We start from the raw sequence: 26,293 nt of genomic DNA on the forward strand, positions 1-26,293 counted from the left end.
AGGGTGACAGGATGGGAATGGAAAGGGTGAGCTTGGGAGAAGTGCTGGTGAGTCAATGGGAACCACAGGAGCAGGGAAATGACCACAGTCAGCAGGGCTGAGTCAGTGGGAGCAACTGGTGAGTCAATGGGAAAGCAGGGAGCAAATGGAGCGATGGGCTGCAGGTTGTGAGGGGCACGCAGAGGGGCAGGAGGAGGGGATAGGGGTGACCCACCGTGGAGTTTTGCACTCCTGGAGCGCTGCTGGGTCACTGAGCCCTGCATGGGGCTGAATAATGTGCGATCTGTAGGGTTTGCTGGGGTCGGTTCTGTGGGGTTCCAGCCTCTGCAGGCTGCCCCAGGTGGTGCTGTGCTGGCACAGCCCGGGGTCGGTGCTGCCAAGGGGCCGGGCAGCAGGGCTGGGGCTGTGCCAGGCTCTGGGAGCAGACACACAGAGGGACACAGAGCGGTAGGTGGGAGGGCAGGGGGGTTTGGGGCTTTCCCTCGTGTGTTGGGGGGCAGCTGCAGGCGTTCTGTGCACCCTGATAGCAGGAAGTTGGGGTCACCGTGTGGTAATGGTGCTGAGTGCCTGGTGCTGTGCTGGAAGGGGTTGGGGTGGGCTCATGGCGACACCCATCGGGTCCTGCAGCGTGGATTTGGGTGGGGATGCAGTGGGTTTGGGGGCTGTCTGCTGAGAAGGGAGCAAACGGTTGGGAAGGGGGGAGCTGGGGAAGAGCTGGGGGGCTCTCAGCAGGATTGTGGGTACCCAACACTGGTTTCGGGGATGTCCTGGAGCATTTCCCTAGGGAAGACCCATAGCTGTGCCCATCAAACCAGCGTGAACCCAGGTTAAAGCTGCCTGAGGAAGGGGTTGAGCCAATTTGGTGCAGTTTGAGTCTATTGATGCAAAGGTTAATTGTGTCTCCGCTGGGGGTTGGGACCCCTGGAACTTATCTGCTCGCTGACAAGGAGGGCATGGCTCAAAACCCACATCCAGGCTGCTCTCCGCTTCTCTTTGGGCCGCAGAGAGCAAACAAGCTGGGGGGCTGAAGAGCTGCACACAGCCGAATCTGAAATGGAGATATTTATAGCCGTCCCTGCCTGGCTGCCCTAAATTCCATGCAGGTCCCTGTGCATGGGGGGCCCCCCCAGCCCTGAGACATTTGGAGGGTTCCCCCCCACCCTGGCTGAGTCAGGGCTGCTCCTTCCTCACCCCATCACCCCTCAGCCTCAGGGCTTTCCCACGAACATCACCCAGCAGCGCTGCGTGTTTGGGTTTACTGTCATCCCTTCAGGCCTGTAATCACCATTAGGGCACCCACGAGGCATTAGGACACACCTCCCCCTTCCTGCAAAGGTTCAGTGCCAAAGAGATGTGCGGGGAGGGAAGAGGGGTGAAAACACTCAGCTGGGGACAGGTGACACCTCGGTGGCCCACGCAAAGTCCTGTAGGAGTGTGGGTGGGAGCCACACCTGAGGGTTGCACAATGCATATATCTATATTTTGCTGGCGTGCTGCTTAAAGCAGCAATTTTCCCTTCATCCTGAGTGCAAAAGGCTGGGCCTGAAGTTGTGGGTGGGTTGCAGCAGAATGGAGCGTGCAAGCGGTGGTGCAAGCTGGTTGCACGAGGATCCACGCTGCCGGTGCAGCTGCAGAGCTGCTGGTGCAGGGGAATGAGCTCCTGCCTTGCGGCTGCCAAATGCATGCACTTAATATAGGTCAAATGCAAACGTTCTTCCCGAAATAGAAGCTCTCTTCCCTGGGAAGAGCTGCAGCTCAGTGCAGTCACAAGGACTCTGCCAGGTGCTGCAAAGGGAGCTGGAGTGCAAGCGTGGGGCTGCTGCCACCAAGGTCACCTCCTCCTGCAAACATAGCTGTGTGTGGTGCATCCTCCCCAAAATGTGCTTCGGCTACTGGAGAGGAGCTCGGGGGTGGGGTGAGGATACTTGTGCTCTGGGTGGGGTGGAGAGGTGGGTGACCCCTTCCTCAAGCCATGCATCTTGCTTGCAAAACCCACTGTGAAAGCAGTGCTGGCTTGTGCATCGTGCAAGTAGGCCAGGATGAGCGGCCACGCATGGGCTTGGAGCAGCGTGGGGTGCTGCAGGGGTGCACTGTGCTCCTGCTGCAGAGCTGAGGCCACGCAATGGGAGCAGTGCTGCAGCTCCACGGGCTGATGGCAGGCTGTGGGGCTGCACCCCCTGGCTGTGCTCTGCTGCTCAGTTTGCACTGCACTGTGCCCTCTTGGGATGCACACAGCACAGCAAACTGTTTGCAACTTCAGAGCACAAAAGGCAACGTGCAGCCTCACAGCACCGTGTGTCCACCCCGTGATCCCATAAAGATTCCTGTGAAGGCTGCAGTGACCCAAACCATGGGTTCAGCTGTTGAACTCTCTCAGGGGAGGTGTTCTAGAAACCCTAAACCCTCCCAACCCTTACATGGAGCCTTTGTGCTGCACACAAAGCACTGCAAGTGGGTTGGTGGGAGCAAAGTGGGGCAGCCCTGTGGCCACGCCTGTGGGGCTGGAAATGGGGCTGGAAATGGAGCTGGAAATGGGGTGTTGGCTGTGGGTAGCCCTTAGGAAGAGAGATAAGACCTGCAGTGTAGGCAGGGCACGACGGAGGTGCTCTGGGGGCCAGGATGTGGCTTTCAGCTTCCTCAGATTGCCATGAAAAGGGCTGAGAAAGGATCTTCCTGCACAGTGGAGGGGATTTCCCTACTTCTGCCACCTCCACGCAGTCCCCCTGAGCAGCAGAACCAATGCATTTCTGACTGCAGGAACTGGAGCTGCCCCCAGGACAGCACTTAATGAGTGTCAGCAATGTCCTCCGTGGGGCAACTGAGGCAGAAATCCAGCCCAGCTCTTCCTGCAGCAGCTGAGTTGCATTCACTGCAGTGCTAAAAAGCTTGCTGCATGTGCAAGGAGCACCACTCACTGCACACCGCACAGAACCCTTCGCACAAGCATCAGAGCAAAGCCTCAGCCAGAAAAGGCTTCCATCAATGCCATTGCACGGGACGAAGCAGCCCACGGGGTGCAGGCAGTGGGTGCAGCCCGGAGAGCCGCGTGCCGGCAGCTTCCCAGCGGCAGGAAGGACGGCATTCCTGGCACCCTGCGCTGCTGAGTCAGGAGCTGCAACGTGCAACACACACACATCCTGGTGCCGTGCTCAGGGTGTGCTTTCCCACGGAGGAGGATGTTCTGAGGGGTGGTAGAGTGGTACAAACTGCTGGCACGTGTTGGCTCCTTGCTGCCACGGCCCGGCGCGTGCCGATGGCGCCGCAAACACTCTGCCGGCCCTGCGGTCTCGTGGGAGATGCTCTGACACCGTGGTGTCCCCGTGTGTTTTATTGCCTGCTGACATAGGGCTGTTCCGTGGGGGCTTCCTGCTGGCTCTGCAGCTCCCGAGCTGGAGAAATAGGATCTCTGTAATTACTCTGCAAATAGCTTTGTAGAGAGAGCCGCGTTTATCAGCTGCGAGAGGTTGCTGCTCCCTGGGGTTTTCTTGCAGAGCATCCCTGGAGAGCACTTTGCTCCTCAGCGATCAGCAAACCCTTTTCTGCTGATGCTGCTCTGTACTGAGGCTCCAGGGGGGCTCTCTGCCCCCCGGCTGACGAATGCCCACATGGATGCCCCTATCCGGGCTGCTCGGGGTGCATCCCGCCTGCCTTGTGCTGACCTTTGGGTTTCCCCATGGCACTGCTGCAGAGCAATGCAGGACCAACCAGTTTGCAACGAAGCAGCACTGCTCCTCGTGCCCTGAGTGCTGACTTTATGGTTCTCCAAAATCTGATGCTTTGCCATCGTGAGTCTTCCTTCCAACCGAAGCTCTCTGCATTCCGTGTCTGTGCCTGCAGCAATCCAGGACAGAGCTGCAGAGCAGACTTTTGTTCTGCTTTCCTCTTACAGCTATTAGCCCCTAAACCTCCGGGTCCTCGGGTCCTTCTCCATCTATTACTGCTTCTAATTAATTGAGCCTGGTGCTTTTTATCTGTCCATAATGATGGTGGTGCTGTACTTGTGCTCGCCCTGCGTGCGGTTGCTTCATTATGTAATGACTGTGTTGTAATACCTGCTCCCAACTGACAGTGGGTTTGTATTTGTTTTGCCTCATCCTAAATGATTTGGGTGATGGGGAAAGTTGGGTCACATCCTTTTCGTTGGGCCGGGGAGAGCTTGGGGGATTTGGGGCCAGGTGAGGTGATGTGGGTGTAGCCGTCTGGGGTTGGGGGGCTGGAACCCACTGCTGGTTTCTGTGATGCTTTGGGGGTCTTTATGGGATGAGCTGCTCCTTCCTATGCTGTCCCACCCCCAATTCCAACCCCTGCATCCCTCCCATCTCCACGGTAACCACGGAGCTGCTGCTCCATCCTCCGTGCCCACGGGTGAGTGCTGAGCTGTGGGGTCTTTGGGGATGCTGTGGGGCTATGGGGAGGGCTGTGGGCTACAGATCCTCTAACCTGGCCCTCCCCAGGCTCAGGGCTGGGCCACGGCCAAGCCTTTTTGTAGGCAGGGCACTGGGGCTCTGTTCCTTCCCTGTGACACAGTAGTGGCAGCCTCCAGGTGGAGGTGACAGTGGTTTCCTGCGCACGGGGTCCCCAGCGGCGCAGTCTGTGTTGGGCATCACTGATGTGGAATTGGTAGAAATCAGAAAAACAGCTCATAGGGGAGCAAGGGGGGACTGAGCTGAGCCACAGCGTGGTGCCAGGTCCTGGTGGGACTGACTGACCACGTCCTTTGTTTGCTCAGGGCAGCATGGGGCTGCTGGCTGCGGTGCTGCTGGCTGCTCTCCTGCCGGGGCTCGCTGCCGGGGCTCAGGTGCTGTGGCCGGATGAACCCTCACACGTCTGCTCCTTCCAGAGCCTCAGCGGCAAGGACAGCGAGTTCTGCAGGTGAGCAATCCCCTTCCAAAGCACTCCCCCAGCCCATGGGGCGGCCAATTCCAGCATCCTTCCCCCCAGGGCTACCAATACCCATTGCTGTCCTTCCCACTGCTAGGAATCTGCTTGCACGAGATGTGCCTATCCCTTCCTTTGGGGTTTTCTGAGTTATGTATCTCCTTACTGCTGCCTCCAAAATGCTTCTGGGATGGGATGTGACTGATATAGAAGGTTGTGGATGAGTGCAAGCAGAGTGGAAGCACCTTGCTTTGGACTCCTGGCCTCTGTAGGATCAGCCCCTCGCTGCTTGGCAGCCCTTGGGGTTGCAGATTCAAGAGCTCCTCCTGCCAGGGCCTCAAGGCACTCTGTTCCTGTGCTGTGTGGGAAGGGGAAATCGTTCCAAGTCTAAGCTGGGGATATCTGACCTGTTATTGCACTGTCTGTGCCCAAAATCCACCTGAAGCTCAGCTCTGCTTACGTGTCATGGGAAGGAGAAGCAGCTCAGATCCCAGTGGGAGCAGGGATGGCTTTGCTCCCTGTCTTCAGTCTCTGAGTTCAGCCATATGGGCCACGATTTTAAGGCTTTGGAAGCTCCTGGAAACAATCTGAGCCATCCTGAGTGTTCAAAGCTCAATTATTGCTGCTTGGGGGGGGTGAGGAAAAGAGGCAAACCCCGTGCTTAGAGCATGGGAGGCTGCACAGCAAGCTGCCTCTGCCTCATGCTGAACCAAACCCACCCCCTGCACAGCGTGGTCCCACCTGACCCATCCTTTCCCCTTTTTCTCTCCCCAGAGGCAATTTAGAAGTCATCTACCCGGAGCTGGGCGACGTGGGCTGCACCTACATCCCCACTTGCCACCAGTCCCGTTGGCGCATCAGCAGGGAGTGGGGCAGCCCCCAGGTCCTCTACCCACAGGCCAAAAAGGTGAGTGCCGTATGGGTCCTGCCATTGCTCTCCTATAATGCTATCATTGCTCAGGTTGTGCTTGCTGCTTTTTATTATTAATATCTTGCATGAAATCGGGATGATTTTATGCCTATCCCCACTCTTCTCCATTGCTTCGGTGTTCGGGTTTGGAGTTGGCAAAGCCGCTCTGTTGATGGCAGCAGAGAAAAAGCAGTCAATATACAAACATTTTCGAGCTTTTAGAACGCAGGGGCAGCTCTGGCTGGGTTTCCATTCCCACTCAGCCGGGTTAAGGAGCGCAGCGTGAGCTGCGGCCGATGCCGGCGTTGACGCGTCCCAACGGGGCGGACGGAGCGCAGCCGCTGCATTCGAGCGATGCCAGCAGGTGGCACCATTGAACTTCGAGCTGAGTGCTGTCGGGGGGGGGCACCCCTGGGCGCTGCGCCCCCCACTGGGGAGGGGACCGCTGCCCAACTCTGTGTGCTACGATAGGATCGTCTTCCTGGGGTCACCCCCTATGAGAGAGAGACCCCTATGGGGTGGTAACCGAGGGTTGGTGGCATCGTCTTGCTGAGGTTCGTCCCCAAGTTGGTGTCCCAGCGTGCTCTGTCGGCATCCCGACAGCTGCTCCAACAGCTGTAGGGGATACGGAACTCGCTGAGCATCTCAAAGTGACAGGAATCAGTTCTTCCATCTGCTTCATCGGCATCCAGAAAGTCTCCTCCCAAAGTCGATCGCATGGAATGGAGCGTAACTTTTTCTTAAGGATGTCTGCTTATTCAAAGAAAATAAAAACGGAAAGAAAGGAAGAAAGAAAGGGAGAAAGAAAGAGGCCCAGAACTGGCAGAGGATGCTGTGCACAGAGCCACCCACCGCTTGTGTGCTGCCGTGCGAGAGTTTGGAGCTCAATCCCTTCCAAGCGCATTGCATTTGGGTGTCATCTGAGGACACAGCCCCTGCTTCTTCCTTTGCTTTGCTTTCATTCTGCCTTCCCCCAGCCCAGCGCAGCCCCAGCTCGGTGTGTTTCACACCATGGAGGTGCAATTAACAGGGGGTTAATTTGCGGTGAGGGGTTGGGTGGCGTTGTATCGTCTCCCACACATCGATGCTGAAATGCTTTGGGTGAAATGCTTTGGTGTTTCTCTATGAGAACGCAAATATTGATCACCTAAACGTTTTCCCTGCTCCTGGAGCTGTGAAGATGCTCTTTCCCTCAAACCACCTCCAGCATTAATCTTTTCCCCCAAAATTCCACCCAAAATTGGGCAGAACAGAAGCATGACTCCACCACACTGAATCCAAGGCACACACAAGAGGGTTTTGCTTTTTGTGCCTATGATGGGATTTCTCAGGCCAGAAAACTTGATTTATTTTTTTTATTTTTTTCTTTCTTTTTTTTTTAGTTATGAGGAAGGGAAACCTCGCTTTGCATGTGGTGTTGGTCGGCACTGCGGGTCCTGATGGGCACTGGATGGGTGTAATGGGATGGCTGAGCTCGTTTGCTTGTTGCATCAAAATTAGCAGCAGAAAAGCTGGGTTTGGGGTATGAGAACTCGCGTAGGAAGTGTCTGCTTCCCTCGGAACGCTTTGTTTTGTCAAGAAAAACAACCACAAGAATGATCCCCCTGCAGAGTGTGTCTATGTTTTCTGATGGGGAGGACAGGACTTTGCCCATCCTTACTCTGGGTCACATCTCGCCGTGCTTATCTCCCTGTGCTTCAGTGCTGGCGTTGAGTTGAAAGGCTCAACCACTCCGCATCTGTCCTGCAGGTGGGTGCTGAGGGTGCTCACCAGTGCAATGAGCAAAGCAGTGAGCATCAGCCTTGATGCTCCATCCCTGCAGCTGGGGCTGAGTGCCAGCCGTGGTTACGAAGCATCTGCAGGTTGGGGGCGACGCATCCCAAAGCCCAACATCTGGAGAGATGGGAAATGCGCCCTCCTCGTCCCGCCTCAATATTGCTTCGCTCAACCGAAAATAAATTGGAAAAGAAAATTGGACGTCGCACCAATTTGGGGGCAAGTTTATAAATTCTGCAGCTAAGCAATCCCGATAGAAAATGATAGATCGCCGCGGAGCGCGCGGCCCCGGCCGTGATGTATGGCCGCATTAACCAGAACGCCATATTACATGATTCTCTTTTATTACCACTCTTGGTGGCAGACAGAAAAACAGATTACACTTGAGATCAAATCGATAGGAACTTTATTTACTGGCCTTTTAAAAACATATTTCTGCACTTTATAAAAACATACGGTAGATGCTATTGATAGAAGTTGTCTGCTTGTTAAAAAGCAATTTACCCGCGGCGATGCTCGTAAGTTGCATTTTTACTGTGCTACCTGTTACCTGCTCGTCCTGATCTGTGCTCGTTGCCGTGGTTGATGACTTCCTTAGGTTTATCTGGGGCTCGGTGTGGGGAAGGGCAGGGCAGCATCCTGCTGGAAGAGCGGTGACGGAAATGGAGTTGGGCACAACTTCGTGGTTGGGAGCACTCGTCTGGGTCTGGGTGAGCTCAGGTTGGATATTAGGAAGATGTTCTCTGTAAGAGTGGTAGGACTTTGGCACGGGGCGCCCAGGGAGGTGGTGGGATCGCCATCAGGAGCTGTGGGATGTGGCACTGAGGGGCATGGTTAACGGGGATGGGTTGGGCTCGGGATCTTGGAGGTCTTTTCCACCATAACGATCCTATGAACTCTTCCCCCACTGGTCTGAAGTCAAACAAACCCACTTTGTTGGATTACGAAGGCTCTCAGCGTCGTCGCTTTTGAAATGAAATGCTTTTCTCCTAGTTCCTTCTCCAGCAGAACTTCTGAAACTTGAGTTTTTTGCAACAACCCTCTTCCCCCCAAGCCTGTCCCATCAGTCTTGCACATCTGCAAACTTTCTGCAGTCAAAGCTGCGACCCAGGAGATCTCCACCTCTTAGAACTGTGCACTTCCATCGCATCTCATTCCTTAAAAACCCCTTCCATAGCAGAATGAATTGGAAGTCATGAGCGAAGGGTGATGTGCTCATGGCTACACACAGCAGAACTCCTTGCACAGAGCTGTGCTGCTTTGGGACCAGAGCTGCAGCCACGTCCCTTTCTGTCCCCCTCCTCCTTTTGTGAACATCTGGAGACAGCCCTGATTCATAAACATTTCTGTGCTCTAGGGTCCGCAGCCCATTATTTGGAAAATTACTTCTGTGGGTGAATTCATTAGCCTTTAACAAAGGGAGGAGAGGATCTGCTCAATCTCTCGGTGGGGCCGTGCTCTAGTTGTGTCAAGCAGTGATTTGCAGCTGGCTGGGCGAGGGGCTTCGGAGCGGCACTCAGGTTCAGTTCAACTCTCATTAAAGAAGACGTTTTTAAGCAGAATTTTTCTTGACAGTTTGTGCATCCTCGCTGGCTCGTGGCACCATCTGGGGTTGAGGAGCCACCAGCGTTTTTCTCTCAATCCTGTCCGGGCTGCTTAAAAAAAGACAACAATGGGCTCGCATTCCTTCCCCAAGCTGTCAGCCAGATATTACGGGATTACCCAAACCCTCGGTGCCAACCCCTCCCTCCTGCCCTGCTTTGGGTTCCCATGCCCCGCGACGGCGCCTGAGCATCCCATCACCCCGACTTCAGAGGGCTGTGCTGCGGTGAGGCAAAGCCTGCGAGCAAGCGGTGCCTCTCCGAGCTGGAGGAAAAGCAGAACTGTGTGTTGCTCCACGCTGTCCTCCATTGACCCGAGCGACAGATTTCAGGTTGAGGATGCAACCCCTGCTGTGCATCCCCGAGCAAAGCGCTGCTCTCCTTCCTCTGTGTTCGGTGGGGTTCTTCAACAGGGCACCCTTGGTGTAACGGGTGGGTTGGTGCTCGGCACCCGGCCCCACCACGGGGGACAGCTGGTGCCACGCCATGAGAGCGTCTCTCCGTGAGTGATCCTGGCAGAAACGTCACTTTGCATCTGGTTCATTACCTACACGTTTGCTGGACGTTTATCCGCCCCGGACAAATAGAGATGGCAAGAACCTCCAGGTCATCAAATCCGCGCTCCTCATTGCTTATGTATTGGCATCCGTGCGTGTCTAGGACAGACACTTGTGCCTGTTTCAGCTGCAAAATGTTTGAAGCAGCCGATGATTTTACTTTGATCCCCGTAAACACTATACAGTAATCAAAGTTTAAGCCGCTTTGGATGAAATAATTGCTTAACAATCATATAAGACAAAGTGATTCAACAAATGACAATTAGGACTTGTGATATACAGAACAGATGCATTCAGTGTACCATATTATAATGTGCTAATACAAGATTGACAGCACAATAATAGGAGAGAACAGCCACTCAGCCTATAATTCTAAACCAAATGTGAGGCTGTCCACAGAGCTCAAATCCTAGCAGGCTGTACAATTAGAGGTAAGAAGGCACAAGGTTCACAAAGACTCATTAGCAGGTTGGCTGCGAAATTTCCAAGGGGGGGACGCTCCCACGGCAGCGTTACGCTGTGGGCTGTAGGGAGGAGGGGGCTCAAGGTGATGGTGTCGGGGGTTGGGTGCATCGCTGCGATGTGTCCCTGGCGATCTCTGCTCTGATTTTGGGGCTGCGCGATGGTGTTGAGTCCGGCTGGGGACGCGGCTCCATCAGATGCTGTTACAGCACAGTGTGGGTGCGTGAAGGAGACAACGGTGTTGGGGACTGGATGGAATGAAGGCTGATATGAGCACGGAGCACTGATTGGCATCCCCTATAGGAGTTGGGTGCTTCCCAAGCCCTAAATGATACTGATGGGTGACAGGGGCACCCTTTGGTCCTGTCCATGGTGATTAAGGCGCCCGCTCTTCTCTTTGGGTGAATCGAGTGATGGGGACACGTGCGTGTCAATCTGCAAAGGGAGGAAATGCCACTGCAACCCATGGCCGAACGACACGGAGCCACAGAGATCAGCGTGCGTGTTTTCAGCCCTGGTGACGAAACCCACTCCATCTCCTCGTGTGCTTTCCACACGCCGCGTGCGCTTATCCTGCTAAACATATAATTTTGTCATATTTTATTATTAAATAAACATGCCAGAAAATACACTTTTTGCATACGTGGGGGAGGATGGAAAGGTTTGGTAATTAAAACTTCTATTCATCAGTGCTCAACTCCGGGAGATAATTGTGTTGCTCCCACAGACGAGTGCTTTGTGTCGGATCTTTCAGGTTGGTGTCAAAGTTGGAGGCTGTGCGTTGCACTGGGACACGCCATGGGGTTGGGATGGGCACGTCCCAAACGGTGCCCATAAGAGGAGTCAGGAATTCATGGGCACAACCTACTGTTGCAGGGAAGCTTTGGTTTTCCAGCTTGCTAATCCAAAAGCTGCAGGGATGCGTTGGGTGCATGGAAGTGTTTTTGGGGATCGCAAAGTCAACAGCATTGCATTTTGAAAGAAGACGAACCCAGGTCAAATCACATCTTCTGCTTTTCCCTTCATTGTGTGGGCAGTGGGGTGACGTGAGCAAAGGGGCAGCAAAGCTCTCCCCTCCCTTCATCTTCCCACCCGTTTAATTTTTGAGGAGCCCCTCGGGAAGCACCGCCCCAAACTGTGCCAAAGCCCATCTGGGGCTGCACGTCACCCCCATCAATGACAGATCAATGAGCCCTGAGGAGCAGTGTCACTTTTATTGAGCCTTCTGCCTTCCAGAGGACCCCGCCTTGGCTTTTTCAAAATAAATTAGCAGTGGGTGCTAATTGAGATCAGCTTTGGGTGGGCGGGAGGGTTTATAGCATGAGGCAGGCTCCTGTGGACACTCATGCCTTGGAAATGGGATTTATAGGGGCCTGAAATAATGCTTGACCAAGGGCTGATCTCTGGCTGCGTTGGGTAACTGGGCACAAATGCGTTCATCTGCACCGTGCCTTCTCTTGGTGCAGTTTTGGCACCTGAGACTCTTGGTGGCTTTATGCAGCCATTGGGATGCCCTGCTGTGCAGGGACGTCTGCTCTTTGTTGTTACAGCACTCTGGATGCACCACCTGAGCATCATCTCCAGCATGGGATGGCATCCTGGGACGTGCTACTTTCCTGTGGGACTCTGAGCATCAGCATCCTCCTCAGTATTTGGGGCTTCTCCTCCCCATTCCCTGAGCACCTTCTCCCCAATCCCTGGAGCATCTCCTCCCCATCCCTGGAGCATCCCATCCGCATTCCCCAGAGCATTTGCTCCTCAATCCCCAGAGCATCTCCTCCCCAGTCCCCAGAGCATCTCCTCCCCAGTCCCCAGAGCATCTCCTCCCCAATCCCCAGAGCATTCCCTCCCCAATCCTGAAGCATCTCCTCCCCAGCCCCTGGAGCATCTCCTCCCAATCCCTGGAACATCTCCTCCCCAATCTCCAAAGCATCTCCTCCCCATCCTCCCCTGCACAACTTCCCCGGTGCCTCCCTGCCAGCACAGGAACCATCCTCACAGATGAGTAATCCTTCCCAATTTGGGGGCTCTTCCTGCCCTCCCCACCCTGCAGCATCCCCGAGCCCGCCCGCCTGTATCCAGCTGCCAATCTGCAGCGATGTCCCCCTCGTCCCCGCAGAGGGGATGGGCTGGAGGATCTGGGTTATACAAGCTGGAGTTGGGGAGACTATTTTGGATTGTTCCTTCCTGCCTCCAAATTGCAGCTTCGAATGTGACAAGTTACAAAACACTTGAGTCATTTCTCTCGCGCGCTGCCGTTCCCCCACAAGGAGCTGTTCGGGTTTGGTTTGTTTTAGAGGGGGGAAAAAAAAAAGGGAAAAAAAAGAGGGGGGGAAGCCGGCTTCCTGCTCCCCCTCCTCCCCACCCCCCCTCAGTGTGCAGCCCACACGCAGGGTAACTCTGAAGCTGTTTATGTAAGCTGCTCATGTTCTGCTGAGCTGCAGCGAGAGCTGTTGTCAATTCAGAGGAAAGCCCACGTCTGCCCACGTAGGATCTCCCGAGCAGGGTTGTGTAACGCAGCCAGCGCCACGCTGGGAAGGATCAGGGCCCCCGTACCTGGGGGAGAAGGAGGGAAAGGGTGCATGGGGTGGTGGGAGGTGAGATGGGTTCCTATGGGGAGGGGATGCGGCCGTGCCCTGCTCTCTGCTGCCCTTCCTGAGCTGTGGTTGGGGACTGTGGGACGGACCCGTCTAAATGGCATGCTTTGGGTGATGGCGTGTTTGGGGTAATCGAGTCAGAAGGAGGCTTAAAGCATGTCTGATTCGTGTGGTTATCAAAGCCAAGAGTGCTTTCCTGGTAGGTCGTGCTGGACTTGAGGCAAGAAGGTCTGCGCAGGTTGGATGGGGATGGTTGCAGCATCCCAAAGCAATCTGCAGTGTGTGCTCTGACAATAAGCCCTGGAAGGTCTTTCCCAATCCTGTGTGTCCGTCCCAACCCTACACGTCCATCCCAACCCTACATATCCATCCCAACCTTATGTGTCCATTCCCAACCCTACACGTCCATCCCAACCCCACATATCCATCCCAACCTTATGTGTCCATTCCCAACCCTACACGTCCATCCCAACCCTACTCATCCATCCCAATCCTACGGGTCGGGACGCTTGTGCCCCAAGCAACACCGTGTTCTGAGTTCATCGGGATGAGCCCAGTGTCCTGATGCTGGTTGGCTCCACACCGTGCCAGTGTGCCCTACTTCATGCCCTTTTTGCCCCAAACCCAACAAGCCGACACAACCCCATCTGGTTCCAGTGGATGCCACCATGCCCACCGCTGCCACCTCCCACATCTGTGCCACCAACGCCGTTAAAATCCAAATTTCTTGCAGCACCGAAAGACCCACGATCCTCTTGCACGGGGCGGGGAACGCCGCATTATCATTTCAATGCTTCTTTACATAAATAGTGAAAAAGGAGAAAAGCCGGTGGCTCGCGTTTGCTCGCAGCCTCTGAGAAATGCTATCTCAGTGATCGGGTTTTAGTCCTTTGCAGCATTCCATTTTTATACATATTTATTCATGCAGAACAGAGACGCCGAGCGCGTCGCCCTGCCGCGGGGCTGAGGGATGCGCTGCTATACATAAGAATGCACCTTCATTTACATCCTCCCTACTTCCCCACAATTGAACTGTGTGCAGCTGGGTTATTTTTATTCCTTATGTGTGTTTTCTTAAAGGTGGGGGAAGAAGAGGGGAAAAAAAAAAAACCAACCTCTAAATGCACTTTTTTAAAAGAAAAAAAAGAAACTTCCATTAAAAATTCCCTCCTGAATGTTTCTAAGCCATAGAAATGAGGCATATCGCTGAGGGGAGAGGGGGAGGAATGCGTTTTGGGGCAAAGAGTAAGTTTATAACAATTTTTCTCTTAACTGGAGCAGTTAGCTGCGGCGCGAGCCATTCATCTCCTGATTTAATAACTCACTCTCCCTGCACGGAGATGGGGTATTACAGTCCTGGATATTGCTTTTCTTGGTATCAAGTATCAAAGATGAATCCACATTTTCTAATAAAATACATTTTCATTGTAATTGAAATAATAATTTTCTGCTCCTTCTTTTTTCCCTTTATTTTGGGTTCTAGAGCTCTCCTTCCCCCATGCTCCCATTCCTGCCCTGGCAATTATTTTTTTCCCCTGAAGAAGTGAAGGTTTTGGTGCTGGCAGTGGGGTGAAGTGAGGCTGATTCCTCTTCACCCAAATGATTTATCAAACGTTATATATATCGTATTTTGTGGGGTTAATGTCCTTAAAAACTTCTCTGCATCTGTCCATCCCTTAACTCGTGCTACATGGACCCGGCTGCTATTTTTGAGACACGTATGGGTGAAGGAGACCCTTATGGCCATGGGAACCCATATGGTGATGGGCACCCATACAGAGGTACCCGTATGGTGACGGAGACCCATATGGTGGTGGGGATCCATATGACGGTAGGGACCCATATGGCAGTGTGGGTTCGTGTGGTTATAGGGATCCATATGGTGGTGAGGACCTGTATGATGATGGGAACCCATACGGTGATGGGCATCTGGATGGCAATGGTGACCCATATGGTGACGGAGAACCGTAGAGTGGCGGGGATTTATATGGTGATGGAGATCCATATGGTAATGGGGATGCATTCAGTGATGGAGACCCGCATGGTGATGAGGACCCATATGGCTGTGGGGACCCATGTGGTTGTGGGGACCCATACAGCAATGGGGGCCCATAGGCTGATGGGGACCATACAGCGATGGAGGCCCATGTGGTGACGGGGCCCCGTGCGGTTATAGGGGACCCTATGGTGATGATTGCTTTCCTGTGGCTGCGGTTTTCCCAGCAAAGGTCTGGAGTTTGGAAGAGCAATGCTGGGATATTTCCTGGTGCAACGCACTGCTGTTGTGCTTTGCACATCCATCTCAGCCCTGGGACACACCAGGAGGGAACGGCGCAATTAAAACCCCACCGACACGTGCGAAAAGTGACAGCCTCCAAACAGCACACGGAATCGGGATGAAAGGCGAACGCCAGCTCTGGCACAACCCTAGGAAAGGATCCATCAGCACGCCGCATCGTCCTGGGATTTCAAACCACGCCAATGAAATTTGGCCGCTTCATTTCATTCACTGTCAATCAGCCTCGCTGCTACCGATGCTTCCTCCCCGTTTTAGATCCCGCGGTTCTGTTGGCGCTGCCCAAAGCTTGCTGCATCCCAGCCAGGCAGCCCTCATCGCCGAGCGATTAAATCATCATCAAACGGAGAGACGGCGCTTCTCAGACATAATAGTGAAAAAAGAGGGGGGTGGCTCCGGGTCTGCTTCCATCCCAGCTCCGGCAGCGCGTTCCCGAGATCTTCTCCAGCTTCACATGGCGCTTTGGGTTTCCTATGGGATTTGTTGGGGTTTTGGTGCTGCCTCCCCGCCGGTAAAATCTAGTGCTTTAATAACAGAGCTGCAAAGAGGGACGGGGAGGGATAATTGTGCCACTGGGGGTTGCGACGTGCGGCGTTTCCTGCCCTGGATTCGGCCCTTTGTAGATTAGAAGTGTGCCAGCACTGCGTCCCCAGCTCAAGTGAGCCCATGTTGGGCTCAGATCCCGATTCGGGGTGTGAAGGTGAAACCCCGGGGACCACGGGGTGATGGGGACAGGGTTGTTTGTATGGGAAAACGGCATAAAAAATAAGTTGTTGGTTCTCACACGGCAGCCAAGTGGGGCAGCAAAGGGCCAGGCGAGCGAACGCTTTTTAATTTCAGAAATGTCACTGAGTCACCAATGAGTCATAATTATAATGGGAGACATTTCCAACCCGGTGCATGACTCGGAGACGTCTTCCAGGGATGTGAAGCTGTTTGTAACGGCCTGGCCATGCCTGGAGAGGTGATGGGGGTTGCGTTAATGCCCCCAATTGGGTGGCAGGTTTCTATTAGTGGGGCTCCTGCCCCGTCTGTGGTGCTGGGCAGAGTGCCATGGGGGTGGCTGGGGGAGCTCCGAGCATCACCGCTCTTCTTCCTCCTCCTTCTCCTCCTCCTCCTCCAATGCATTTCTACCACTCACATCAGCACGCAGCCCCAATTCATTAAGCAGAATGGGTAGGAGCTAAATTAAAGAGCCAGTCTGACCAGTTTGGGGCTCCCATGCCAAGTGGGTCCTCAGCGTCAGGGAGAAATCCGCCCTCACCCGATCGGCGTGAAATATTCCTGAGCCGCAAACACCTCGGACTGATTTGCTTTTCCATAAATAAACTTGTCGGGAGATATTTGGAGGTGGGCCCTAAGCGGCGGAGCTTGGAGCAGCTCCCAAAAATGCGCCGCTGTTTGGGCTCGAGGGGTGGCTTTGGGATTGCTTTGAGCTCACTGTTGGTGTGAGTGGGGGGTTCTCCCCCTGCTGGGCTCCCCAAACCCCCATATATCCCAAGGGCTGCTCCAATGGGGTGGCACTGCTTGGGCACAGGTTGCGGGATCGCATAGGGGCTGATGTAGAGGTACTGGCTATGGGGTCATACGGGGGCTGATGTAGAGGTACTGGCTATGGGGTCATACGGGGGCTGATGTAGAGGTACTGGCTATGGGGCCATACAGGGGCTGATGTAGAGGTACTGGCTATGGGGTCATACAGGGGCTGATGTAGAGGTACTGGCTATGGAGTCATACAGGGGCTGATGTAGAGGTACTGGCTATGGGGTCATACGGGGGCTGATGTAGGGGTGTTGGCTGTGGATCATATAGGGGCTGATGTAGGGATATTGGCTATGGGGTCATATAGGGGCTGACATAGGGGCATTTTTGGAAGTGACTGCTTTGGGGAATTTCCAAAGGTGGTGGTCTACCGTGTTGCTTGGGCTGGTACCGTGCATGCTCAGTGTTTGAGCTGCTTGCAAGAAGCAGAGTGAACCCTTTGCTGTGGGACATGCACGGTGCCCCTCACCCAACCACAGCAAGATGAGTCGCTCCCCATCGGGAAAAAAAGAACAGAAAGTGGTAGAATCATGGGAAATCGTATTTCTTTATTTCCAGTTGGGGAAATGGAGCAGGAGAGCCGTGAGGCGGTTTGCAGCTCTGCAGGGAGGTGAGGATCCATCCCCTCTCCTCCCGCAGGGACCGAGCGCTCCGTGCTCGTCCGCCGCGCACTGATGGCTTGTGACAAGGACAGGATTGCTCCTTTGGTGAGCACACACACTCCCAAAAACCCTCACGGTCCCTCACCCTCTGCTTCCCCTTCTTCTCCATCAATTTCCAGCCTTGCGCCGAGCGCGGACACGGGAGAGGAGTCTAATCCGACCCATAAACTCTGTCACATCCTCATTAATTTGCCCATGTCTCCCGTTGTAGCCTGAGGGCACCGTCACTTCTGCAGCGCGGCAATGGCTTCATTTTGACAGCTGCAGGAAAGGTGAGCGGCGTGGAGCTGCACCCGCCCTGCACCCCACTGGGTGGCTCTGGGACGGTGTCACCCCTCTTGGGGACACCGAGTGTGATGCTTTTCATCTTGGAGCTGTTTTTCTTTTTTAATTTTCTTTCCCCCCTATTTTTGCTGATTTCGCATGTTTTGTAGCTCAAACTCCCAGTGTGGATCTTGCTCTATCCCAGGAGCTCCGCTGTCCTATTCTAATGCAAATGCACGCTGGTTGATATCTAATGTTGAGTGGATTATTTCACCCCCAGATGAGCTGCTTTAAGGCAGAATTTTTCTTTCAGTATATTGAGCTGAAGGAAAAAAAGCAGCACCACAAAGAAGCCCACCTTGAACGGGGCTTTATCGCCTGAAATCTGTGCTCTTCTCCCTTTCCCTCACACGACGAAATCCAACCCTCCACCGCCTTCACCGCGTGTGCGCGATAATCGCATCACCAAATGTTTGTATTGCAATCAGAGCCAGCGGGCAACACAGAGAAATCAGTCAGAAGGGTCCTGGCTTTCTGGTAGCACTCTGCATCCCACCCAAAACCAAGACCCAAAAATTGGTGTCTGTTGTGTTGCAAAGCCAACATCCCACTGGGAAGCGTTTTGGGTGCCAAGCATGGAACTCCCCCATGCGCACCACATCTTTCCTGCTTTACTCTCACCTCCAGTGTCCATTTCTGGCTGAAATGCAGTCAGCCCTGAACTGTCCTGCTTCACTCTGTCCCCCTTTCTCCTACAAACATCTCCACTGAGTTGCAGCATCGCTGTTGGATTCCCGACTGCATCATCCCCACCCGGTGTTGAAATCCGTGCTGAGTGTTGCCAGGAATGGGAGCAGCCCCGCCACGCCTGCACCGGCTCTGTGCTGGAAACTGGGGCTGTTTTTGGGGCTCGGATCAGGCTGGGCCATACTTGGCCATCAGCTGTTGCTCAATGGCAGCAGGGTGGAGAGGGCATGGATGGAAACGTGCGGAGCTATTGGGGAGGGAGGAATAAGGGTTCGGCTGCAGGGTGCCAGCACCCATCCCCATCCCAGTACTGGGGCGCTTTGCACGTGGGATGAATCCTCACCCCCACACCATGCTCTTGAAAAAAATCCTAATGCAACCCCACCAAAACAAACCCTTCCTCGGCACGTGCGGCTCTTTCCCCTGGGAGAGACTGATATAGAGAGTGGAGCACACGTGACAGATGTTAATCGCATCGTTTAATGCTCTCCTGGAAGGCATTCGTGTGCAGGGATGGGTACCAACCCAGGGGCTTTTGTTTCTGCTCCTGCAACACACCCTCGGTGCAATGCACAGCGCTGGGATGTGCCCCAGAATTTGTACAAAGGTGTTAATTGCAGCTCGATCAATCACTGATTGATCGATTGAGGGGCGTTCCTAATGCTGGTGGGGTGGATCTGCCCATTGCTAGAATATGCACAAGAAGTGTAAATGAAGCAAGGATAGGGGAAGCCTCCGTGCCTCCTGGTAGGTAAAGAGGGGAAAGCTGTACCCAAAGCTTTCCCTCCCATGTGCAGGATGGCAGAGGGGAGAACTGCGACGTGAGCACCGTGCCTTAGGGGCGAGCATCTTGGGAAATAGGGGGGAAAACAGAGAAAGCTATTTGTTCTGGGCTTGGAAAAATACCATTTTCCATACACCCCCTCGCTGACTGGGGTGGCAGCAAGCCACACACCGAGGCTGCAGCTCCCTAAAAGTCACCGACTTATTGCCTAATAGATTTCCCAGTCATGAAGTCCCCGCACTCCATATGCACCCAAATCAAAGCAATTACAGATTTAAATGAAGCTGGAATCCGCAGTGCAGAAAATGCTTGTTTTAGCGTGAGATTGGACAGAGGTGAGCGACCTGCAGCACCCCTGGTAATGAAAGCTCTTCACAGCTTGCAGTGTTTCACCGGCCGGTAATTGCTGCAGGCTGCGATACGGATCTGGCTGCGTTAATGATGCACTGCTCCTTTTCCTAGGATTCATTTAAGCTTCCCATTTTTTTTCGGGGATTTCAAAGCAACAAGGCAGCGTGGAAATTAACGCATTAAGGCAGACGTTTTTATCACTTAAAATATTATTTAAAGCTTTGGGGTATTGATTAACAAAGCGATCGGGGCTGGTGTCGGCGTGCTGGAGATGGATGCGCTGTGACACGGGCACTCGTCGCTCCCGGCCAGGCTGCATCCATAGGGTTTGTGTTTGATTTGGCGTGACAAGATGGAGATATTAGGACAAAACATACATTAGATGGAAAAAAAAAAAGAAAAGAGTTTGGATGGGAATAAAAATCCTATTAACTTCCATGTGAAAACCACATCCAAGAGACAGTTGGCTTCTGTTGTGAGTTTATTATTAAATATTTTACTAGGGAGGGAAGTTCTGAGCTGAGCAGCTCTTCTCTCCTGTTTCTGGCATGGAGTTGTTTCCAAACCCTTTTTGCCAAAGCAGCTCATTGCGTTGGCTCAGCAGGAGTTGGTGGAACATTAGGGTGGGATTTCGGAGAACCATGGGATCACTGAGGTTGGAAAAGACCACTGAGATCATAAGGTCCAACTGTCAACCCATCAGCACCGTGCCCATACAATCACAGAAACATTAAGGATGGAAAAGAGTTCCTAAGACCACCAAGTCCAACCCCAACCCATCCCATCCATACCCATAGGATCATTGAGGTTGGAAACCACCAACCCATCCCCACTGTGCCACCAAACCGGGTCACTCCGGGGTGCTTGCAGTGCTTTAGGACACCACGAGTGCATTCCCCAAGAAGCTCCCGCGCTGGATGCTCTGCTCTCATCCTTCATCCTCCTGCAATCTCCCATCGCTCCCCAGGGGCCCCGGCATTAATTTCTTCCCTTGACCCCGGGGCCGGCGACGAGGCGAGGTCAGGCAGCGGGGAGCAGAGAGGACGGCAGCAAATGATAAGGAGCCACGGGCGCATCGGTGCTGCAACGCCTCGGAAATGGCATTTCCAGCTCGCTTAATCGCCCGGTCACAGAGAAACGCTGAGATTCAATTACCGGCCCCCGCGGCCCCCAGCACCCCCGTCCTCCCGCACGGCCCGGGGCGGTGGGGTCCGTGGGGTCAGGGCCAGGGGTCGAGGTGTGCAGGGGAATGAGAAGCGAGGAGCCAGCGGAGCACCAGGCACTTTCCATTTAGAAGAGTCAGAATTCAATCCGGAAAATAACGCAGCACTCGTTGTTTAATTTCCCCCGGTACTTTGTGTGCTCGTGGGATTTTAATGCTATTAATTATTGTTGAATTTGTGCTTATTTTTTTCAATTCCTTTGCACTGTTGTGTTATTTTATTGGGGAAGGCAGCAGTGCTTTGCATCCCATCCCATCCCATCCCCATCCCATCCCCATTCCCATCCCCATCCCCATCCCCATCCTCATCTTCCTCCATCCTTTATTTTGTTTCTTTTTCAAATTTCTGGCTTCCCAGCACTAGAACCCAATCTGTCACTTTTGTCACCAAGTTCTATTTGCCCGGTAAAGGGCTCTCCTCACTGTCATCTCAGAGCCTCCGTGGGATGCTCGTGTGCCCGTGCCAGCATCCCAGTGCGCTCCCCCCAGCTGCACTTTGCCAGATAATGAGAGCGAGTTTAGAAACTTAAAGCCTCTTCCTTGCACGCTGGTGAGTGACACAAATGGAGTTCATATTTAATCATCTGTTAACTCGTTGTCTATTATAGCTCTTTAATAGCACCATAGATATTCTTAATGAAGCATGATTTAAGGTATTTACAGCTCTAGGACCGACAGACATCACTCACAGTGTGCAGGTAATGAGGCGTAAAACAGCTCTGGAAACCGTAAAAATGGGAGAGAGAGAGGGAGAGAGAGAGAAAGCGGGCGAGGAGTTGGAGCTGAATTGTTCCGGGGTTTGTTTTAAAATGTTTAGGCATTTAAAGTCATTTCAGCTTCCCGAGGTGTCTGATGGCATCGGGTGCAGCGGTTCCCAGATCCGCGACCCCGACCTCGATGCTGGGGGATGGGGACAGCACTGCTTCAGCTCTATCCCACCGCACAAAAAAGCATGGAGAAGGGGAAAACGCCGTTGTGGGGTCCGCCGAGATGCGGCTGTTTGCTTTTTGGCCAACCCAATGGCATGCATGCAACAGCGAAGCGATGGACCTTCCCTTTGCTCATCAGATGTCACCCCGTGCAACGCTCCCCGGCAAAACAATCCACACACACAGAGTGCATAAAAACCCACCCGGACCCAAGCCAAGATTTGCAAAATAATTTGTGACGGAGGTGCCATTTTGCATCAAAATATTGTGCAGCAAATGTCAAACGCCACCAGCCCATGTGTCCCCACGTGTGATGGTAATTGGGATGGACAGCTGTGCTCTGCCACCTCCTCCTTGCGTGGTGATCCCGGCGCGGCCGGTCCCGAGCCATGGCCAGCGTCCCGGCTCCGAGATGGGGATGCTCGTTAGCAAAGAGCTCATTAGCTTGCTTCCCGTCACTGTGTGAATAAATAGATATGGGAGAAGTGGGGACGGAGCACGCAGGGAACGGGTGGCACAGTGCACTTTAGTTTGTGCTTTTTGTTTGGGTGGTGGATTTACGGAGAAGGGGCAGCAATGGGGTTGCAGTGTTCCCACCGCCAAGTCCTTGCTTTGGGATGGCGTCCCGTGGTGACGGTGATGTGGATGGAGCTCAGTTCTGGGGAAACCATTGCTATGGGGTCTGTGAACAAGGGGGGGTACATGCTGCTCCACTCCCTCCCAGAAATGTGCACCGCCAGCACGAGCATCTCCCAGCTCTGCTGCGAATGGATCTGTTCCTATAGAGCGTGCACCCCGTGGAAGCTCACCCTGTTTTTTTGCATTGCTGCACCGTGAGTGCAGGACATCTCCATGGGAAAGCAAGCCGCTCTCCTTTCGGAGCAAATAACCCATTTCCCAAACCATCCCAAGGGCCTCCATTGGGGAATAAGCCTTACAAATCGACGCGCTCACCGTAACGACCCCGCATTAATCCCTTATTATCCGGACATCGGGCTGCATAAATATTTGGCTGCCTCAGCTCCCTGGGGAGCTGGGGGGGCAAAGCCTGTTAGAAAGTCAATGAAGTTCCCTTGGGCAGTGCAGGGGGGGGATGAGATGCTTTGGGTCAAGCGCTGAGATTGTGCCACATGTCCCCTTGGGCAAGTCCTGCTGAGGAGGGTTAATATTGCTGACCTATTTTGCACGGGGAAAGCAGCGAGGCTCGGTTTCAATTAGAAAGGTAAAAACCACCTCGAAACACTGCTCCCACAACACCCAACTCGGCTGCAAACAGTTTTTTCGCCTTCCTCACCCCCCCGTTAGCCACGGGAGAAGGAGCTAGAATCTCTCTTTGGCGAAGCATCAGCAGCAGAATTGCTAACTACGTGCCCGTTATAGAAACTTTTTAGTACTGGGGACGAGCCAAGAAAAAAGCCCAGATTGACTCTGAGCTCTCAGCTGGCGCTCGTGGTGCTTCCACTGTGCAGGGGGAGCGGCAGCTCCGGCTCCTGCATGGCGTGCAGGCAACATCCCACACCCTGCATCCCATATCCATCATCCCATATCCTGCACCCTGCACCCCACATCCCCCACCTGCATCCTGCATCCCACATCCCGAATTCCAAATTCTACATCCCGCACCTCCCGTCCCACATCCTGCGTCCTGCATCCCACACCTTGCAACCCCTCGCCCTGCACCCCGCACCGACGCAGCTCCCTTCCCATCTGTGAGCTGCCATGGATGCATTTCCCCTCCCGTGCTGCAGTTGCATGCAGTGAGCTCTGCGCTGCTCGCTGTGCCATGGTCTGCATCCCGTGTGCCGTAGGCTGCTCGAAGTCAACCCAGCTGGGATGCTCCCAAGCCCAGCAAACCCTTTATTTGTGCCGAACAACACACGTTGCACTGTGACTTTGCTCATCACTTGGCTTGTCCCTTTGAGGCTGGATGATAACCAAGGTGATCCAGGCCGGCACAGCCCGGATCCCATTGCAGCACACACTGTATCCTACATCCCCATCCCCAAAACCCCACTTTGGCTGCTGGGGAAACGCCATCGCCAGCCCGGATCCGCATGTGTGCCGCTTCCATGTGTGCTCGTTTCCAAGGAAACTGCTCTCTCTACATGTGTGTGGCTTAGCACCCCGCGTGCTCTCCTTCGGATAAATCCTTAATTCCTGCACGGTTCCCTGTAATCCCACTGCACAAATCCTCTCTCCCACTCACATCCCACTCCCTGTGTTTCCCAACCTGTGGATGGTGGCAGAGGATCGGCTGCAATGGGAGCTGCATGCTTTGCTGCAGTGATGCATGGCGCTGCTCTCTGCTCCCTTTGGGATGCACTTTAGGGTTTGTGTTTTGCACCAGGCTTTGGGTTTTTGGCCAGTCCCGTGCTGCAGGGCTGAGAGGGGCAGTTGAATAGAGAGCACTTTGCAAGGAGTTATTTCTTATGTTGGAACCCCAGACAGCTTTTGGTTGCCTTGGCAAAATCAGCAAAGTGTGGCATTTTCTAAAAGTGGATTTTGGGGTGGAGATCTCCTTCCCTCCTCCCCAAAGCCCCCGGAGCAGTGACACTGCTCAGTGTCACCCAATGCCAGCAGCCAACTCGGTGAGCCCGCCGTGGGGAGGACTGCAGGATTGGGAAACCAACCCCAGCACTGCTCTGCTGTGGGGCTGCAGCAGCAAAACCCCTCTCTGCGCACAGCACAGCCCTTGTGCTCAGTGGGGCTGCACAGGGCACTGCTCCCTGCACCCAGCAGTGCCAGAAACCCCCCTCATCCTCACAGCTCCAGTGCACCCAATGGGATCCGTGCTTGGGACCGACCCAGCGCCCATCCCCGTGGGGGTCTGCCCTGCTCCGCGTGCACAGCACCTTTCTAGGCCACAATCTGTACCCAATCGCAGGCCTGCTGCTAACTCCGCTTGCACTCTATTCTCGTGTTTGCTGTTATTTTTTAACACTTGTTTTATTTTTTTTCTTCCTTTTTTTTTAATTTTTTTAATTTTTTATTTTTTGCATAAAAGCGCTACCCTCTCCCCAGAGCCTGCCTGCAGCGAAGGCATGGTCTGTACAACTGCAATTATTTCGAAGAACAGATGGAGCGAGGAGCAGAAAGTCTGTTAATAGTAATAGAAATGCTACATGTTAACCTGGACAGCACACGATGACAGTCCCATGACTACACGTTCTGTTCCCACCAGCTGGGCTCCGAAGGAGAAACGAGAGCTTCAGAAGCGCCGCGCTCAGCGCTGCACCCTCCCTAAAGTTAGAGCTCAAATTCCTTCACACTTGCCGAGCGGGGTTTTGGGGTTGTTGGGCTTTTTTCTCTCCCCCCTCTCCCTCCCCAATCCCTCCTCCTTCCCGTTTTCGGCACCGACACGAAAATATTTCCGCTCCTCCGCGGTGCTCCGGGCGACGCCGCAGCTGTGAGCGTTGTGTCCCCATCTCCATCCCATAGTGACCCATTTTTTTGGGGTGCGCATCTGCACGCTTGGCGTAAACCCGTTGCAAAGCGATTGCGGTGAACCGAGCTGGGATTAAGGCACGGCACCTTGCTCTGGGGCAAGTTGCATCAGCACAGGATTGCAAGCTCTTGGCTCAGTGGGTCTAAATCCGCATTTTGCTGTTAGAATGGCTCGTTTGGTGGAGATGGCGCTTTGTGGTTTGCACCGAGGGCTGAGCCGTGCGTGGCTTTGGGGGCACGGTGACGTGGGGGGGCACCAAGAGCGTGGCTTGGGAATGGAGCAGAGGTGCTGTCTGCAGGGCTGTGATCCCGCTGTGCAATCCCTGCCCGTTTCCCAAGGCATGGGGAGATTTAGATAGGGAGCTCTGGCTCCATGCATGAGAACTTGTGACTCAATCCTGCGGCGGTTCCCTGAAATCTCAGCCCCTAGAGGTTGCACCTGGAGGTCTTCTTAGGAGAGGTCTCTTCATCTGTCTGCTTACAGGATAATCCCTCTCCTGAGGTCCTGCCAAATCCTTACAGATCAGATTTTCCTCCCACAAACCTCCAGAGGTCACTTCAAACCTGCGGGGCCCCAAATCCCTGCACTGGTGGCACCACGGTGCGCTGGGTGCCCTCATACAGGGACCAGGACACCCAAGGGTGCCCACAGCTGGGCATTGCTTTCAGGAAATATCCTGGCATCCTATTACAGGAGAGCAGAAAGCCCTGTGCTGTGTTACAGGGTCGGGGGGAAATCCTGAGTGCATTTATTTGGATGTACACCAAAACACCCTTCTCCTTCCACAAAGCCCTTTTGGAGACATTGGGGTCACTGGGGTCCCGTAGGTCTGCATGCTTTGCGTTCCCCTCCTTGCTTGTTCCCCGTGCCTTGCATTCTCCTTGCTCGTGTATGCATAGCAAAGGGTGAAAAGCAGCGATGCAGGGCAGGCTGCTCCTTGCTCACTCAACCCCATGCCCCTCACTGCTCTCTTCTCTCACAGAGCAAGAAGTACGTGGTGATGCTGGTGGACCCCGACGCTCCCAGCAGAGCCAACCCCCGGAGCCGCTTCTGGAGGCACTGGCTGCTCACCGACGTCCCTGTGAGTGTCCCCAGGTGGGAGGGCGGTGACATCCCCACGGCTGCACCCACTGGGGCACCATTCATTCCATGGGTGAAATCCCAAAGGGGAGAAATGCAAATGGTGCTCGGTGTGTGGGTAGGGGAGCACTTCCTGAGACCGAATACAGTGAGGCTGGGATTAAAATATTGCTGCTTTTTTTTTTTTTCT

The 26,293-nt window shown here is 54.0% G+C and overlaps 1 protein-coding gene across 1 annotated transcript in view; it reads left to right on the forward strand.

Annotated features, from left to right (window-relative positions):
- The first annotated feature begins 246 nt into the window (after window positions 1-246).
- Window positions 247-26,293, forward strand: part of PEBP4 (phosphatidylethanolamine binding protein 4) — a 27,011-nt gene continuing 964 nt past the window's right edge. Inside the window, exons 1-4 of the mRNA XM_031556733.1 lie at window positions 247-447; window positions 4,730-4,872; window positions 5,653-5,785; window positions 26,006-26,273. Of these exons, the coding sequence (XP_031412593.1) occupies window positions 262-447; window positions 4,730-4,872; window positions 5,653-5,785; window positions 26,006-26,273 (730 nt within the window). The 5' untranslated portion in view covers window positions 247-261. The remainder of the gene's footprint in view (window positions 448-4,729; window positions 4,873-5,652; window positions 5,786-26,005; window positions 26,274-26,293) is intronic.

This window comes from Meleagris gallopavo, chromosome 24 (assembly GCF_000146605.3).
Source record: "Meleagris gallopavo isolate NT-WF06-2002-E0010 breed Aviagen turkey brand Nicholas breeding stock chromosome 24, Turkey_5.1, whole genome shotgun sequence".
Classification (NCBI taxonomy): Eukaryota; Metazoa; Chordata; class Aves; order Galliformes; family Phasianidae; genus Meleagris; species Meleagris gallopavo.